General features: G+C 42.2%; 1 protein-coding gene across 2 annotated transcripts in view; it reads right to left on the reverse strand.

Moving 5' to 3' along the window:
* The window catches only part of rims2 (regulating synaptic membrane exocytosis 2), a 922,071-nt gene that overhangs the window by 535,080 nt on the left and 371,087 nt on the right, over positions 1 to 15,904 (reverse strand). For both annotated transcript variants that reach the window (XM_033018897.1, XM_033018898.1), the window contains exon 5: positions 14,892 to 15,841. In XM_033018897.1, coding sequence (XP_032874788.1) covers positions 14,892 to 15,841 — 950 coding nt within the window. The remainder of the gene's footprint in view (positions 1 to 14,891; positions 15,842 to 15,904) is intronic.

Below are 15,904 nucleotides of genomic sequence, written 5' to 3' on the forward strand. Positions count from 1 at the left end.
GGATGTTCAGTAACCCCAAGTCGGCAGATCTGAGGGACCTGGAGGTGGTGTGGTGGGTAAGCAGACTTTTGATGTAGGTGGGGGCAAGCCCGTTAAGGGCTTTGTAAACATAAATGAGGGTCTTGAAATTTATTCGGAAGCGCACAGGGAGGCAGTGGAGAGAGGCCAGAATTGGGGTGATTTTGTGTCTATCCTCGGTATAAACCAGCATCTGCAGTTCCTTCCAACTACATTTGATACCTGTCTTAGAGACTGGAGATATAGTAGGGAGAAGGGGAGAAGACCCTGCCTCCCTGATAGGCAAATAAAGATTACTGTTGGATGAAATTAACACCAGTCGTTGCTTCATGGTGGAAAACACTCTTCAGCTGATTCCCTTCCAGACGGAAGGAGACATATGTGCAGAAACAAACGCTCTAAGCTTATAGCAACTGCATTCCCCTTTTCTTGACATAACCATCAGCACACAGCTGTATCTCAGATGTAACGTAGTATTTCTAATGTAAATGCAATAAGATTTTGCCAACTAACCACTTCTGGCACGTCATGTGGTGTGAGGCTAAATTCTACAACTCCAATCATTCATAATTCCAATAACGCTGCACCTCTTTAAGCAGTGATGTCATAGATTTTATTCACTGAGATCAGCTACAAATGTGCAACAAATATTTTGATGATTTTGCTAGATTTTGGGTTACATTGTATTTCGAATGCATCGTTGTCTATGTCAAAAGATCGCTATCTTGTTATTAAAACATGTTTAATTACCCAATATGCTAAATATGAACCAATATTTTGTTTCTTCTAAGCCAAAAAAATGTTTTCCATGATCTGAGGAGGTAAATATCTGATGAAATGTTTCATTCTACGAAGATCGCATTTATTTAATGAATTGATCCTAATGGTCGTCATAATAAAGCCCTTATATGAGAGACTCAGTGCTGTAAATGAGGCTTCAGCAATACTTGAAATCTCTTACATAAAAACATAGATAATTAGTGCAGGAGTAGGCCTTTCAGCCCTTTGAGCCAGCACCACCAGTCAATATGATCATCCAAAATCAGTACCCCCTGCTTTTTCCCCTATATACCTTGATTCCGTTAGCCCTAAGAGCTAAATCTAACTCTCTTGAAAATATCCAGTTAATTGGCCTCCACTGCCTTCTGTGGCAGAGAATTTCACAGATTTACAACTCTCTGGGTGAAAACGTTTTTCCTCATCTCAGTCCAAAATGGCCCACCCCTGATTCTTAAACTGTGACTTCTGGTTCTGGACTCCCCTAACATCGGAAACATTTCTCCAGCATCTAGCCTGTCCAATCCCTTAAGAACTTTTTAATATGTTTCTATAAGATATCCTCTCATCCTTCGAAATTCCAGCGAATACAAGCCCAGTCGACCTATTCTTTCATTATATGTCAGTCACGCCATGCTGGGAATTAACCTGGTGAGCCTACGCTGCACTCCCTCAATAGCAAGAATGTCCTTCCTCAAATTAGGGGACCAAAACTGCACACAATATTCCAGGTGTGGTCTTACCAGGGCCCTGTACAACATCAGTTGGACCTCCTTGCCCCTATACTCAAATCCTCTCGCTATGAAAGGATACTTACTGCAGGATTAGAAAAGAGGGTCTTTGTTGTCAAATGTACAAATTTGATGGGGTGAATGTCTTAAGTGCATCTGCATCACTAGAATACGTACTAGGAGAGAATAACAACTTGATTGATATTAAGAGAGAAACATTGAATGATACTGGAAGAGAACCTACACCATTAGCTGACAATTATGACTTGTGCTTGCATTAGTTTGTGAATTAGAACTTAATGAGGATACACTCAATGTTGACTGCAGGTGATGATAGTAAACATTATCCGTCATTGCCGAATTATTTCCCTTTGAGCAAACTTAAATGCCTATTTCCCATAGCTGGTTAGGTCAACCATTATGTGCACTTCAGGGAAGTTGTTGCATAATCCTTTCAGTTAGGGCATTTAGCCAGTTGCTTAAAACCAGGGATCAACCTCAGGAGTGTCTACTTGAAAGGGCATTTTGTTTCTGTCCTGCTGAGTGAACAAGCAGCCGGCAGATCAGAAAATCACTGGTGTGATCAGAATTCTTTGATACAATGCAGGAGGTCATCCTCTCATCCACACGATGCAAGGAATGCTTTATCTGTAGTAAGCAATGAAAACTAGAACTTTTGCATCGTTAAATGTAGCACAAAAACTGAATAAAGACAGAATTAGATGTTTCACATGAGTGGTTCATGTAAGTGCTGCAAAATATTACTCTCTCCTGATTTCATACTTGCAAAACCATTTTTATAAAATCTTTCCTGTTTTGAAATGAAGACTTCCTGTAGACTGAATTTTCCAGAGATAAACAGCAGGATAGAGGATAGAGGATAGAGGATATGCAGCTGATGTTGTGAATATGCACATGCAAAATGTTTCTGAACAGTAACGCATTTTAAGGGAAGTTGGGGTGGGTGGTGAATGCTTTAGATCAGGGAGAAATAAACGGTGATAGTTTTGGATAGGGAACCTCAGGTATCCTATTTGCACAAACAGAGAAATCAAAACCTCTTCCCATCTCTTTTCGGCTTTCATAAATATTCTGCTGACCTAGATTCCACCTGCACAAAGTGCTGCTATACTGAAGGTGTCAGCAACCATTTCACACTGAAGCAATCACACTGAAGCCAAAATCCACAAACTGACTGTCCCGGTAGACCCATTGTCTCTGCCTGTTCGTGCCCCACCGAACTCATCTCCACATACCTTGACTCCATCCTATCCCCCTTGGTTAAATCCCTCCCTACCTATGTTCAAGACACCTCAGACACTCTCCGCCGCCTCCGCACATTCCATTCTCTAGGCCCTCACCCTCTCATCTTCACCATGGATGTCCAGTAACTCTACACCTCCATCCCCCACCAGGATGGCCTCAAAGCCCTCCGGTTCTTCCTCGACCGGAGAATCAACCTATACCTGGCCACTGACACTCTCCTCCGCCTAGCGGAGCTGGTCCTTACCCTCAATAACTTCACGTTTGACTCCTCCCATTTTCTCCAAGTACAAGGCGTAGCTATGGGCACATGCATGGGCCCCAGCTACGCCTGCCTCTTTGTCGGGTACGTCGAACAATCTTTGTTCAATATGTACCAGGGCCCCATCCCCGACCTCTACCTCCGTTACATCGACGACTGCTTTGGGGCCACCTCCTGCACCCACACACAACTGACTGACTTCATCCACTTCACCACCAACTTCCATCCGACACTCAAATACACCTGGAGTAGGTCTATTTCCGACACTTCCCTACCATTCCTTGAACTGAATATCTCCATCGCAGGTGATAGACTTCTGACCGACATCCACTATAAACCCACTGACTCCCATGGCTATCTGGACTACACTTCTTCCCACCCTGCTTCCTGTAAAGACTCCATCCCCTACTCCCAATTTCTCCGCGTACTCCGCATCTGCTCCCAGGATGAGGCGTTCCACACCAGGGCATCTGAAATGTCCTCATTCTTCAGGGAACGGGGATTCCCCTCCTCCACCATAGTTGAGGCTCGCACCAGGGTCTCTTCCATACCCCGCAACACTGCTCTCTCTCCCCATCCCCGCACTCGCAACAAGGGCAGAGTCCCCCTAGTCCTCACCTTTCACCCCACCAGCCGTCACATACAGCAAGTAATCCTCCGTCAGTTTCGCCACCTCCAACGTGACCCCACCACTCGCCACATCTTCCCATCTCCCCCCATGTCTGCCTTCCGCAAAGACCGCTCCCTCCGCAACTCCCTTGTCAATTCTTCCCTTCCCTCCCGTACCACCCCCTCCCCGGGCACTTTCCGTTGCAACCGCAAGAAATGCAACACCTGTCCTGTAGATGGTTTATGCATGCAACCTATAATGTAGCTACCTCAATACCACTAACCACGCCCAGCCATCTCAGTATAACTGTGATATCTTCCGAAGGGGGTGCCAAAAGTGGTTAAGTCTGAGGAGTGTTTGTCTAGAGGTATTTGCCAGAATGAGCTCCTGGCATCAAGGACAGAGAACACTGTGGCCTGGCCGACCTGGGCAGCAACATCTTCTACAGTCCTCATGAGGTAATGAGGACGCCTTATTGCCAGATTTAAGTCTTTGGGGTTGATGCACACCCGTATCTCGCTCTTACCCTTCTTCATGGTGGCGACCATGGTGGAGACCCACTCGGTGGGTTCGCTGACAGCTTCAAGCACTCCCATGTCAACCATGTTCTTCAGCATTGCTTCGACCTTGCCCTTCATGGCAAACGACACCCTGTGTGGAGCACGGACCACTGGTACAACCGACGGGTCAGTTGCGATCTTGTACACAAGGGGCAGCTTACCCAGTTCATCATCGAATAGGTCAGGGTATTCAGAGAGTGGATTCAGCATCACCCGCACTTCGTGGACAGTACGGTCAAAGGACACCAGACCGAGATCCTGACACGCCTTATTGCTCAACAGAGTCACACAGTCACAGTCAAGAATGAAGAACGACAGGTAGTGGAAGCAGGTAGGGAGACTGACAAAAACCTCCGGGAACCTCCAGGAACAGCACGAAAACCTTGGGTGGGGCGTAAAGTCTCCAGAGGTTTCCGTTCAGGTTTCCTAAGTGGGATAGGGGCATAAAGCATCTGGCCTTTCCCTCCACTCATAGGCTACAATCGAGTTCCCAATTGTCTGAGCTGGGGAACGAGATATACTTTGTACCTGGTCTGTTAGCTATTCACCAGCCGATGTGCATTTGAGTAGTGGTCAACTTGACGGAAAAGATTTATAGGTTTTTTTTAAAATTTACATTAACGATTGCAATTAGTTTGAATGTGAGTTCTGTTTTTATTTTGTTTAAAATATTTTCTATTTCAATCATTTTCTATATCAGCAGGAGAAGCCAAGAGAAGCCGTAGCGAAAAGGTTACAGGGACTATTTGGTCACTCGGCTATGGTTTACACAGCCTGAGGCCTTCTCACTATTCACAAACCTCTCCTCTTCCTCAAAGCAACTTAATGTTTCCACTAGTGGGAAAATCTAGGACCAGAGACCAGAGGACGTTCCTTTAGGATGGAGATGAGGAGGAATTTCTTCAGTCAGAGGGTGGTGAATCCGTGGAGTTCTTTGCCACAGAAGCCTGTGGAGGCTGTCAATAGATATTTTTATGGCAGAGATAGATTCTTAATTAGTAATGGTGTTAGGGGTTATGGGGAAAAGGCAGGAGAATGGGGTTAGGAGGGAGAGATAGATCAGCCATGATTGAATGGTGGAGTAGACGATGGGCCGAATGGCCTAATTCTGCTCCTATCACATGACCTACCTTCATGTTAATGCAGTTGCACCAATAGCACTGGCAAAAGGAGGCAAATACAAGTGTGAGCCCAAACAAGTACAATCCAGCCTAATATAACCCTGTAGATGTACCAATCATTTATAATCTCTGAATGTGCAAAGATATGCATTTAAATCGTCTTCGCTAATCTCAAATAGTATTTTTATGAAAAGCAAATTTGTCTGCTTTAGATCATTTTAGTGTCTGCATAATAGTGATTATCAAATGTTGCCAATCAGTCGGACAACTTCAGTTGAAGAACATAGAACAATATAGCACAAGAACAGACCCTTTGGCCCACAACTTCTGTGCCAATACAAAAATAAACCAATCATCTGCCTGCACATGGTCGATATCCCTCAGAAACCCCTCAGATCTTCTGATAAAGGCAAAGAGGGGGGTGGAAGATTGCAACCTTCACGTGGTCCGCCCTGCTTCAACGAATGCAATCAACCCGGCGTGCACAATCAAATAAGATCAACTAGAACCAGTTGTCCTACAACTTTAGGCTGTGCACGCCATACGCAAGAAGAAGAAGGCAAATAATGAATCAATGTACGGCACCATGCCAAAATTATTTTTAAGTATTTAAATGTGCAAATGGATAGACAACTATTGGACCCAAATTGTTACTCTCAGACATCCTCATAACATCTGTGTTAAAGCTGTACTAATAGTGGTCCTATTGATACAACAACACAAGAATCCACTGGGATTGGGTTTCTCCCAAACTCGCACCCTCATTTTGGAAGAAAATTAAGTAAATAGATTGTGTTGATATTCTTCAGAATTTTGGTTGATTGGGAATATACATCATTTAAAAGGACATTGGGATCTAAACTCATTAGCAACCAAAAATAGGGTGATGTGTAGCCTTGATATCAGAGGTAGAAAGGTCTGGGATCAATTCCAACTCCAGAGATTTAAGAGCAACAATCCAAACCCAAACAGTCTGTTGCCATGTTGGATTTTCTGTAAAATCTGGTTTGACTGTATGTAATTCTCCTTCATCTGAAGTGGCAGTACATTTGCAAAGTCAACAGAATTCTAAAATAATGACAGGTCTCAACAAAATAAATTAACAAATGAGCACCAAAGAAAAACAAAAAGCAGCAGAGCAAAGTATACAAGTATTAATACCCCCCCCCCCCCCCCCCCAGCGGCCTACCTACTGGATTGGCGTGGACTTTCCTGCCAGGATCGACCAGAGCTCCAGCAGCGGCGGGACAGCACTGTAACATCGCGAGGCTGGCGATGCCTTACCGGGGATCGCCGTCTGGAGCCCGGAGTGCTGGACCTGCCGCACCGACATCATGGAGCTGCGGTTTGCGGAGCTCCCAACGCGGGCGGCGCTGATGGACAGCGCGGGGTCCTGCGACTCTGCCCGGCTCGGCCTGCGGACTCGGGAGCTGCGGACTCCGGCTGCGGGAGGCGGCTGATCTGGAGGTCCGGGCCGCTGAGGAGGAGGATGTTCACCGTCGGGGTTCGGCGTCGGCGTTCCACCAGCCCGGCGTGAGGGCCTGAACATCGGGCCGCCCGGGGCGGCGACTGCGGGTGCTAGGAAGGCCTCGACCACGAGTGAACATCTGGGAAGAACGGAGGGGAGGCTGGCTGGACTATGGTGCCTTCCTCACCTTGGTGCCACTGTGTTATGTTGTGTCGTGGACTTTCAGTGTTTGTGCTTTTTTTTAAAAATTCTATTTTATTTTTAATATGTTTTATTATTTATTATTATTTATTTATTTTTATTTTTATTTTTATTTTTATGATACTGCCTGTAAGGGAAATTCATTTCGTTGTCTCTAACTGAGACAATGACAATAAATTTGAATACAATACAATACAATACAATACTTTGAGCTTGTACTTTACCTAACAAAAACACTTGCTCAGAATGGACTCAGACACCCAACAAACCCTCTGAGGACATGCAAATATCTTCTTGTCAGGAGTTCCAGAACAAAATACCCTCAGTCTCAACCTTCTCCTATTAAAACTCCCCTCTCCTCACCAAACATAAAGCGTACAGTTTCACAAGCAAGTTCAAATTCTTCGAGTATTATACACAATTATATACAAATAACTGGGTGGAGCAGCTAATTGCTTAATATTGACATTATACCAGCAGTTTGGTTATGAAATTTTTTTGATAGGAAACATATCTACTCTGACAGTTTTATTATAAATATTGAGATGGTACAGGATGATATTTGCAGTGTAATGTCATGGACCCTTCTATCAATACTATTATCTAATACCTTGCCAAATTATGACAAAATGACCAGGTAATCCAACCATGAATTTCGTGAGTACACTATACCACTGAATCTTATTTATATGTCTGATTGAGTGAGACAAGACCTAGTGTTAACCCAAATGCTCATTTCTATGTGAACGCATAGAATACTTACAATATAATGAGTAAGTCGGACAACAATTCACTATTTTCTAAGTTCATTTTTCTGATGAAGCAAATTTCTTGAAATCAGGCAGTGCCTAAAAAAAGCTCTTACTCTTCTGTACCTGACTCTTATCAAGATTTCTCCAGCCTGCCGACCAAAATGTTATAAAACCAAAGAAATGTCCGCATGTAAGGGTTTTAATTTAGGGTTATAATATAGTGAAAAGTGAGGATGGGAAAATAGACCGTCAGCTGCGTATATATATATATATAAACAGCCATTGAATGCTCAAACCTTTAAATGAACAAGGCTATGGTGTCATAGTTGCTAGAATATGCCAAGTCTTCTATTTTCAATGATCTCCACCTTGCATTTACAATAGCATGAGCAAGAAAACATTGATTTGTTCCAGTAAGGCAATAGAGATAATCATTAATAGGTAACTACATATCTTAAAGTAACATCAGTATAAAGTATAGGGGGGTTGCACTGGGTCACTGGGTCATAGGGCTTGACACACGGAGCCGCTCAATCCATCTGGAGGACATCCGTAACCTCCGGTATATGTTATTAATGCAAGAAGCGCGTACTTTCCTACCTGTTAAAAACCGCCAAAATGTTGAATTATTGCGCTGTAAAAAATTGTGGAAGTCGGGGTGAGTGTGAGAGACACGTACCCAACTTCAGAATTCCAAAAGTGAAGCGAGATGATGGTAAAGAGAAGCAGAACTGAAGGGACAACAACAGCTAAAGTGCTTGGCGAACTTTGGCTGTGCAGATATCGTAATTGAAAATATTGGGAATTATCGCGTTTGCTCACTGCATTTCATCAACAGTAAGGCATTATTTGTTTTTTCTTGATTCCTTTGGTATCTAAAAAGTCTCAGAAGTGATAAATCTGGCAGTAAATTTTGCTTCAGAGGCGTTTTCATTTTGTATGTAAAAACCCACTTGAGAACCATGGGCGATTTAAAAATTTACAGCCAGATTTATCACTTCCGAAACTTTTTAGATGCCAAAGGAATCAAGAAAAAACACAAATAATACCTTAGTTGATGAAATGCAGTGAGCAAACGGCCAATGTTCGCCAAGCACTCTCTCTGTTGTTGTCCCTTCAGCCCTCGCTTCTATCTACCGTCATTTCTCCTCACTTTTGGAATTCTGAAGTAGGCTAAATGTCTCACACGCTTATCCCGATTTCCATAATTATTTACAGCGCAAAAATTGACAATTTCGGCGGGTTTTAACGGGCCCGCTACGCTGGAATCAATGGTAAGTGCTCACCTGCAGTTCATCGCGTGTACTCCACTTGGCGTAGCGTAGCAACAGTACGGGTCATGGCTCGTGACCCGACTGCCGTGCAACCTCCCTATTGAACTGGTACCCGGACATGGCGCCGACAGACAAGAAGTCGAAGCAAAGAAGTCGAAGCCAAAGAACCGAATAGAAACGGGGCCGAAACGGCAATAAACCGAAAGAGTCTAAAGACGAAACGCCAACTAACCGAAACGATGGGACGCCTAAATGCAAAGTAACCGATAGGGCTGGACGCCTATGAAGCCAACAAACCGAAAAGCTGCGTCGCCTAAAAGCAAACTTACCGAATGGCCGCTCTGCCGAAACGCCACTTACCCGAAAGGCGGCATCACCTACAAGCCAACGAACCGACGACCACTCAACAGAAAAGTCCAATAACAGACATGACGTTGCCGGGGGGCGGGACATGTCAGCGATTGGTCCAGACCCCCGATCAGCAAAGGAGATTGCCTATGGCTACCCCGACTGCCTAGCTACTCCACTCCACTGCACCACGAGTTCAAAAGAACCATGCCGACCAATTTTTACTCTCGGAAAAGTTTTCTGCATGCTGAAAATTTTTCCTCAACCAACTGAATTCGCGAGTATGCGTGAACTTCCCTTGAGCATGAAGGAGAGTTCCAGTGACCTCCTAGGACATCCTAGGACCACGTGTCGACCATGCTGTGAGTTTGAGTCGAGAGCAAACTCTTCTAAACTCGCAAATTAGGTCGCCGCAGTGGGACAGGCCCTTAAGAATGACCAAGCTGGACAATTGCTTCAATTGTGTCAATTTTGTACTTCTATTATGTAACAATTCAGCGCATGTATCCCACAGACACCAGCTACATTGATGTTAGTAGTCACATTTTAATCAGAAATAGATACATTCTCCCTCTCATTAAAGAATCCAAAGTCCCAAAACGGGATAAAAAGTAGTTTGTTCTGGTCCGCGGTCAATGTTTCTCCATCAACAGAACCTCTCACTAGTTGCGCATTTCCAGCATGTGCTGTTTCTATTTTAGATTTCTAACAGCTACAGAAGTTTGCTTTTGGATTTCATAAAGCACTGCTGTAGTTTGGATTGGAAAAGAAGGAAGTTTTCATTAATGGAGATCAGCATCAGCCAGTATTTTCACCCTCCTGCTGACGAAACTCCCTCTGGGAATGAATTAGATATGGCAATAGGCTACATTTAGTCAGAGAGTCAGAGTGCTACAGTGTGGAAACAGGCCATTTGGCCCAACTTGCCCACACTGGCCAACATGTCCCAGCTACACTAGTCCCATCCCACCTGTCTGCTCTTGGTCCATATCCCTCCAAACTTGTCACATCCATGTACCTGTCTAACTGGTTCTTAAACATTGGGATCGTCCCAGCTTCAACCACTGTACCTCCTCTTGCAGCTTGTTCCATACACCCACCACCCTTTGTGTGAAGAAGTTACCCCTCAGATTCCTATTAAATCTTTTCCCCTTCACCTTGAACCTTTGTCCTAAGGTCCTCAATTCCCCTACACTGGGCAAGAGATTCTGTGCACCTACCTGATGTATTCCTTTCATGTTCTTATACACCTCTATAAGATCACCCCTCATCCTCCTGCGCTCCAAGGAATAGAGAGAGATCCAGCCTAAACCTCTCCTTATAGCTCAGACCCACTAGTCCTGGCAACATATTTTCTATAATATGGTGCCCAGAACTGAACACAATATTCTAAATGCGGTTTCACCAACATCTTATACAACTGCAACATGACCTCCCAACTTCTATACTCAATACCATGACTGATGAAGGCCAATGTGCCAAAAGCCTTTTTGACCACTTTATCTACCTGCGATGTGACCTTCTAGGTGATTGATACTGCTTCACATAGCGGAGCCGATTTGTGACGACTTTGCTTTGAATGATGGATTTGTAAAGGAAATGGTCATCATGCATTTCCAACAAAACTCTTTGCCCATAGTGAAAGTCCTTACCTGGAACATAGAGACTATCCTTGAAAGGTCTAGTTGTGAGTTGTGAATTTGCGGAATTCTCTGCCTCAGAAGGCAGTGGAGGCCGATTCACTGGATGCATTCACAAAAGAGTTAGATAGAGGTCTTAGGGCTAGCGGAATTAAGAGATATGGGGAGAAGGCAGGAACGGGGTACTGATTGTGGATGATCAGCCATGATCACATTGAATGGCTCGAAGGGCCGAATGTCCTACACCTATTTGCTATGTATCTATGTATCTACATCACTGACAGATTCCGCCACATGGTGCAGGTTGGGTCTAGCCCTTTAAGATTGTGCCATGTTTTTAAGCGTGTGTTTAGATCACAGCACTTGAATCATGGGTTGTACCCAAACAGCTGTGTATATACGCATTTCACAGGCAGACAATCACATATATTATAGCAGTTAAGGGCACACAAAGGTGCCAATCGTTCCTATTAGTTGATTTTCAGTTGCTAAATTACCACAGAGCAGATAAAAATACTGCATACAAAATAAAATGTCTAGCATACAAGGCTGAACAATGACAAATCGTATTGTCTAGAGAATTATAAATGACCACAAATTCCAAATCACTGTTTCAGACACAATATATCAACATCAGAACAATATATGTCATCCAATATTTGAAAGTTAATCAGCTACTCCTTCTTGAGTTTCTGCATTACGAAACATTATAAATTTGAATACTGAAATTAGGGAGTAGGTTTGTTATTTGCAGATAGCAATTCACGATGCTTTTCAAGGGTGGACATATATCTGTATTTTCCATCAATGGACGTGAATGGAGAAAATCAAGTGAGTTGAAGGACACATAATTGGGATTTTAGTGCTATCATTTTGAATTATGTCATGTAAAGCTACACGTTTCCTTCAAATCTGGGTCTTAGGTGGAATTACAAAACCATTACGCATATCACTAGAAATCTAAAACCTTGCGATCTAGGTATGAGCATTATTTCCAAATTCCTTTTTGTGCTGAAACTTAAAGCTGGCAAAGTTAACAGGTAATTAATACATCTTCATACATATAAGCTCTGTGTACTCATAAACATACACACACATACACAAGACTTGATCATGACAAACTGATGGTGATCAGAATGAACTCTTCATCTACTAATGCCTTAGTCAGAAAATCCATATTATAACGTTATAAACAATGGGGATGGCAACAAATCTACTGAGATTTTCTGCATAACATATAATTATATACAGTCTAGTTTACACAAATTATGAAGCTCTACTCAATTTACACAATTATCGAGCTATTTTTAAGATTCGCAGCTTGTTAACATGTGGGACATAGCTGCACTTTAGAGCATTATGTAAATTTTATTTTATTACCAATACAACAATTGATATCTAGTCTACCGTGAGATTTTATCACAGATGATGGTTGAAGAGTTATTGTTTTGAAGAGTGTTTTAACAGAGGAGGAATGGTAAGCTACGCAGAGAGCCTTCATAAGGTAATTGTGGAATACAAGGCTAGTCCACCTGAATAGCCATAGCCACCCATATCATGGGTTTGAAAGAGAGAAAAAATGCAATGGTTCAGAAATATAGGTGTTGAAGGGGATTGGGAGGGGCGAGGCTGTACAAGGGTCTGTAATGAAGGATGAGAATTTTTTTAATAAACTAGAGACCAGTTTGAACAGGATCGTTCAGGATTGATTCCTATGAAAATAGGCAACTTTGGATAAGCATTTTACCAAGTCGTTCCAAAAATAGGTCAACAGAATATGTAAAGGTTTGAGCAGCAGGTTAGACAAGACAAGGGCAGAGATGGACCATTTAATGAAGAAGGAGAAAGACAATCATGTTAATTAAGATGATCTATGATGGAATGCTAAGCACAGGCTCAAATTGGTCACCAAGATATATTTCAGCTTGAATCAATGACTCAGGGGTGGAATGCTGACATCAGGAACATGAGTTTGCAGCAGGGATAGAAGTTAACACCTTTGATTTCCTTATACCCAAATGGAGGAATTTATTCTGATCTAATATTGAATGTTGATCAGCAATGAGACAAATTAGTGACAATGAAGGGCGGAGAGATTGCGGCAAGATAGAATTTGGTATTGTCTCTGTGTATGTGTATGTGGAAGTGAGTGTTGAGAATTGTATTAAAATGTAGAAAAAGAACTAGGATTTAATTTTCTTTTGAAATATGTGCAATATTAACAAACAGGTTTGAAGTAAGAGTCAGGCTCCAATTAGGCAGCGTGCCAAGGATATATAAGGTGCTGATATCTTTTGCTTATTTATGACTCTATCTGCAATGAATAGATTACATACAGAAAACATTGCCTGCATTAAATTTAAAATATTGAAGCACATTTATCATTTGCCAATATTTCACATTTTTTAATTGCCTTATATACCCTTCCTGTTCGAACGCCAGTTACAAACAAGTGACTGGATATTTATTTTTCAGTTTATAATATGTGATTACAAATTTATGCAAAGCATTAAAGTATTAAAGTAAATAAAGTATTAAAGTGATTTAGAAAATGTTAGCACTGTTTATCCAAATAATTTTGCCTTCCCTTCAGAATGAGAGCTACCTTCAATTAATTCTGCAAGTCTTTACATAGTAGAAAGCGCACTTTCAAAATAATTACCTACAAATACATATTGCTCTTCTAAAGTGATGACATAGTTCTGCTGCTTCCTTGGGTCACACATTTCAGTGCATGTTGGCAGACAGTTTAATCATCAGACATGAAAGCTAAAACTTACTTGATGTGTCTACACTTCCAGCTGGATAATGGTTAGTCTTAATTACTGGCCAGGCTGAGAAGAGTTAATTCCTTGCCATCAGAACTAGACTTCTATTCTCGAGTAGCTCATCTATTTGTTAGTTAAAATGGCACATCACATAAACAGGAAAATACCTTCCATCAACAATGTTCATGACTATGGGAGAACTGGGGATGGGGACTGGACATTGTGCCTTCCCCCACAGTGGTAACCATTGTGGGGGGATGTTTTTTTGTGTGTAAATGATTATTTTATTCTGTGTCCAAGATGGCTGCCAGAAGGGAGAGTGTACGCTAGTGCGGTTTAGCTGCCGCTGCTCTCTCTTCATATTGTGTTTTTGATTTTTGTCTTTGGATTGAATTCTGTCTTTAATTTGTGTACTGGTGATGTCTTTACTATTTATTTCATTCCGCTTACATGTTGTTACTCTATTTGCTAAATTTTGTAAGGTGTCCTTGAGACTCTTGAAAGGCGCCCATAAATAAAATGTATTATTATTATTATTAAAGTTAACACCATTTTAGACAGTCTGGAGAGATATGCAATGATTTCTGTTCTTATAAGTAGCATGTATACTACATCGCACATATACATAAAGCATACATGTATTTTATGTGTAATAATCTTTAACATTGAAATCACCAATTTCTAACTTTTTCTTGCTTCATTGAAACCACAACCTTCTGCTGTGATTCATTTGTATGGATGCCGGCCGTACTATGATAATTTTTCCTAAGTTCCTAATAAGCTTCTGAGAATTTGGACATTGTTATTAGCTAATAGATATGGAGTTATATCCACCAAGCCCAAGACTATACCATTTAAATTCCTCCCATATATTCCAATAGCAGATGTAGGATAAAGACCAGAAAAAAGCACCATGAATGAATGAATTCTCAACTTCATAGGCTCAAAATTGTGACCACAGTAATCCAAAAAATCTGCACATTATTTGCTTTAATTAAACCAAGAAATTTGAGCAACATAGTTACACGTTAATCTAAATTAAAAATGCAGTTGTTTTTTTAAAACAGTGGAAGTGAAATGAGGTCTGTGAATGCCTACCTTTTTCACTGACGCTTTCACTCTCAATCTCCACGTCATCACAGCTGGTATATTCTGGAGTAGATGCAAGCTCTTCCTCCGAGCTACTCAATGAGATTTGGCGCATTTTACCTCCTTTCTTTGTTTTATGTGGCTTTGGTGGTGGTGGCCTTACGGACTCAGACTGATCTGAGCTGAGCGAGTCATTCCGTAGCATAGTTTCCATCTTTTCCCGTTTTGTTTTCTTTACAGCTGAACTTGGATCCAAATGCTGCTGTTTCCGCATTGAATCTGAATGACGGATGTCACCCCTATCAAATGGAATTGGACTACGCCTGGGCGTCGGAGGACTGTGATTTGGGGTCCTTTGCCAACTAGAACTAGGCCCTTGCATGTCTTGAGTTCTTTCCATAGAGTAAGAACGCTGACTTTGTGCAGGGCCTCTGCGATCACATCCAGAACGTTGTCTTGACTGCCTTTCCATTCTAGGCATTGAAATTTGTACATCATCCATCTCAGTGTGTGCCAAAGAAACATCACTGTGTCTTCGTTCATGACGCACTCGAGACATTTCAGCGTGCATCCGCATTTGCTCTTCATACGGTTGAAGTTTGACTGGGTAACGAGCCAAATTTGGATCACTACGATACCGAGTTTGATACTCCTCCTCTCGTCTCTGCCGTTCATATTCATCTCTAGTTTGTAGATCAATATCTTCATCAACCAAATCTCGGAATTCTTGAGACCTTCTTCGACTTCTACGAGTGGAGTCCCTGCTTTCTTTGTGCTCGATATGTTCAGAGTCATCATAAGCCCATGACCCACGTTGGGATCGCTTGTCTCGGTCTGCATATTCTGTTGGTGATCTCTGCATTGCACTGTCCACAAGTGCATACTGTGATGGATCTGCTCTGTCTTCCCTCTGATGGTATTTTTGATTGTGTTCCCTGGATGTTGATGGGCTCCTTTTCCTGAATGAAAATAAATATAAATTCAGTCAAAGAAACCTTGCAAACAACAAAGTGTTAAATTAA

This window comes from Amblyraja radiata, chromosome 4 (genome assembly GCF_010909765.2).
Source record: "Amblyraja radiata isolate CabotCenter1 chromosome 4, sAmbRad1.1.pri, whole genome shotgun sequence".
Lineage (NCBI taxonomy): Eukaryota > Metazoa > Chordata > Chondrichthyes > Rajiformes > Rajidae > Amblyraja > Amblyraja radiata.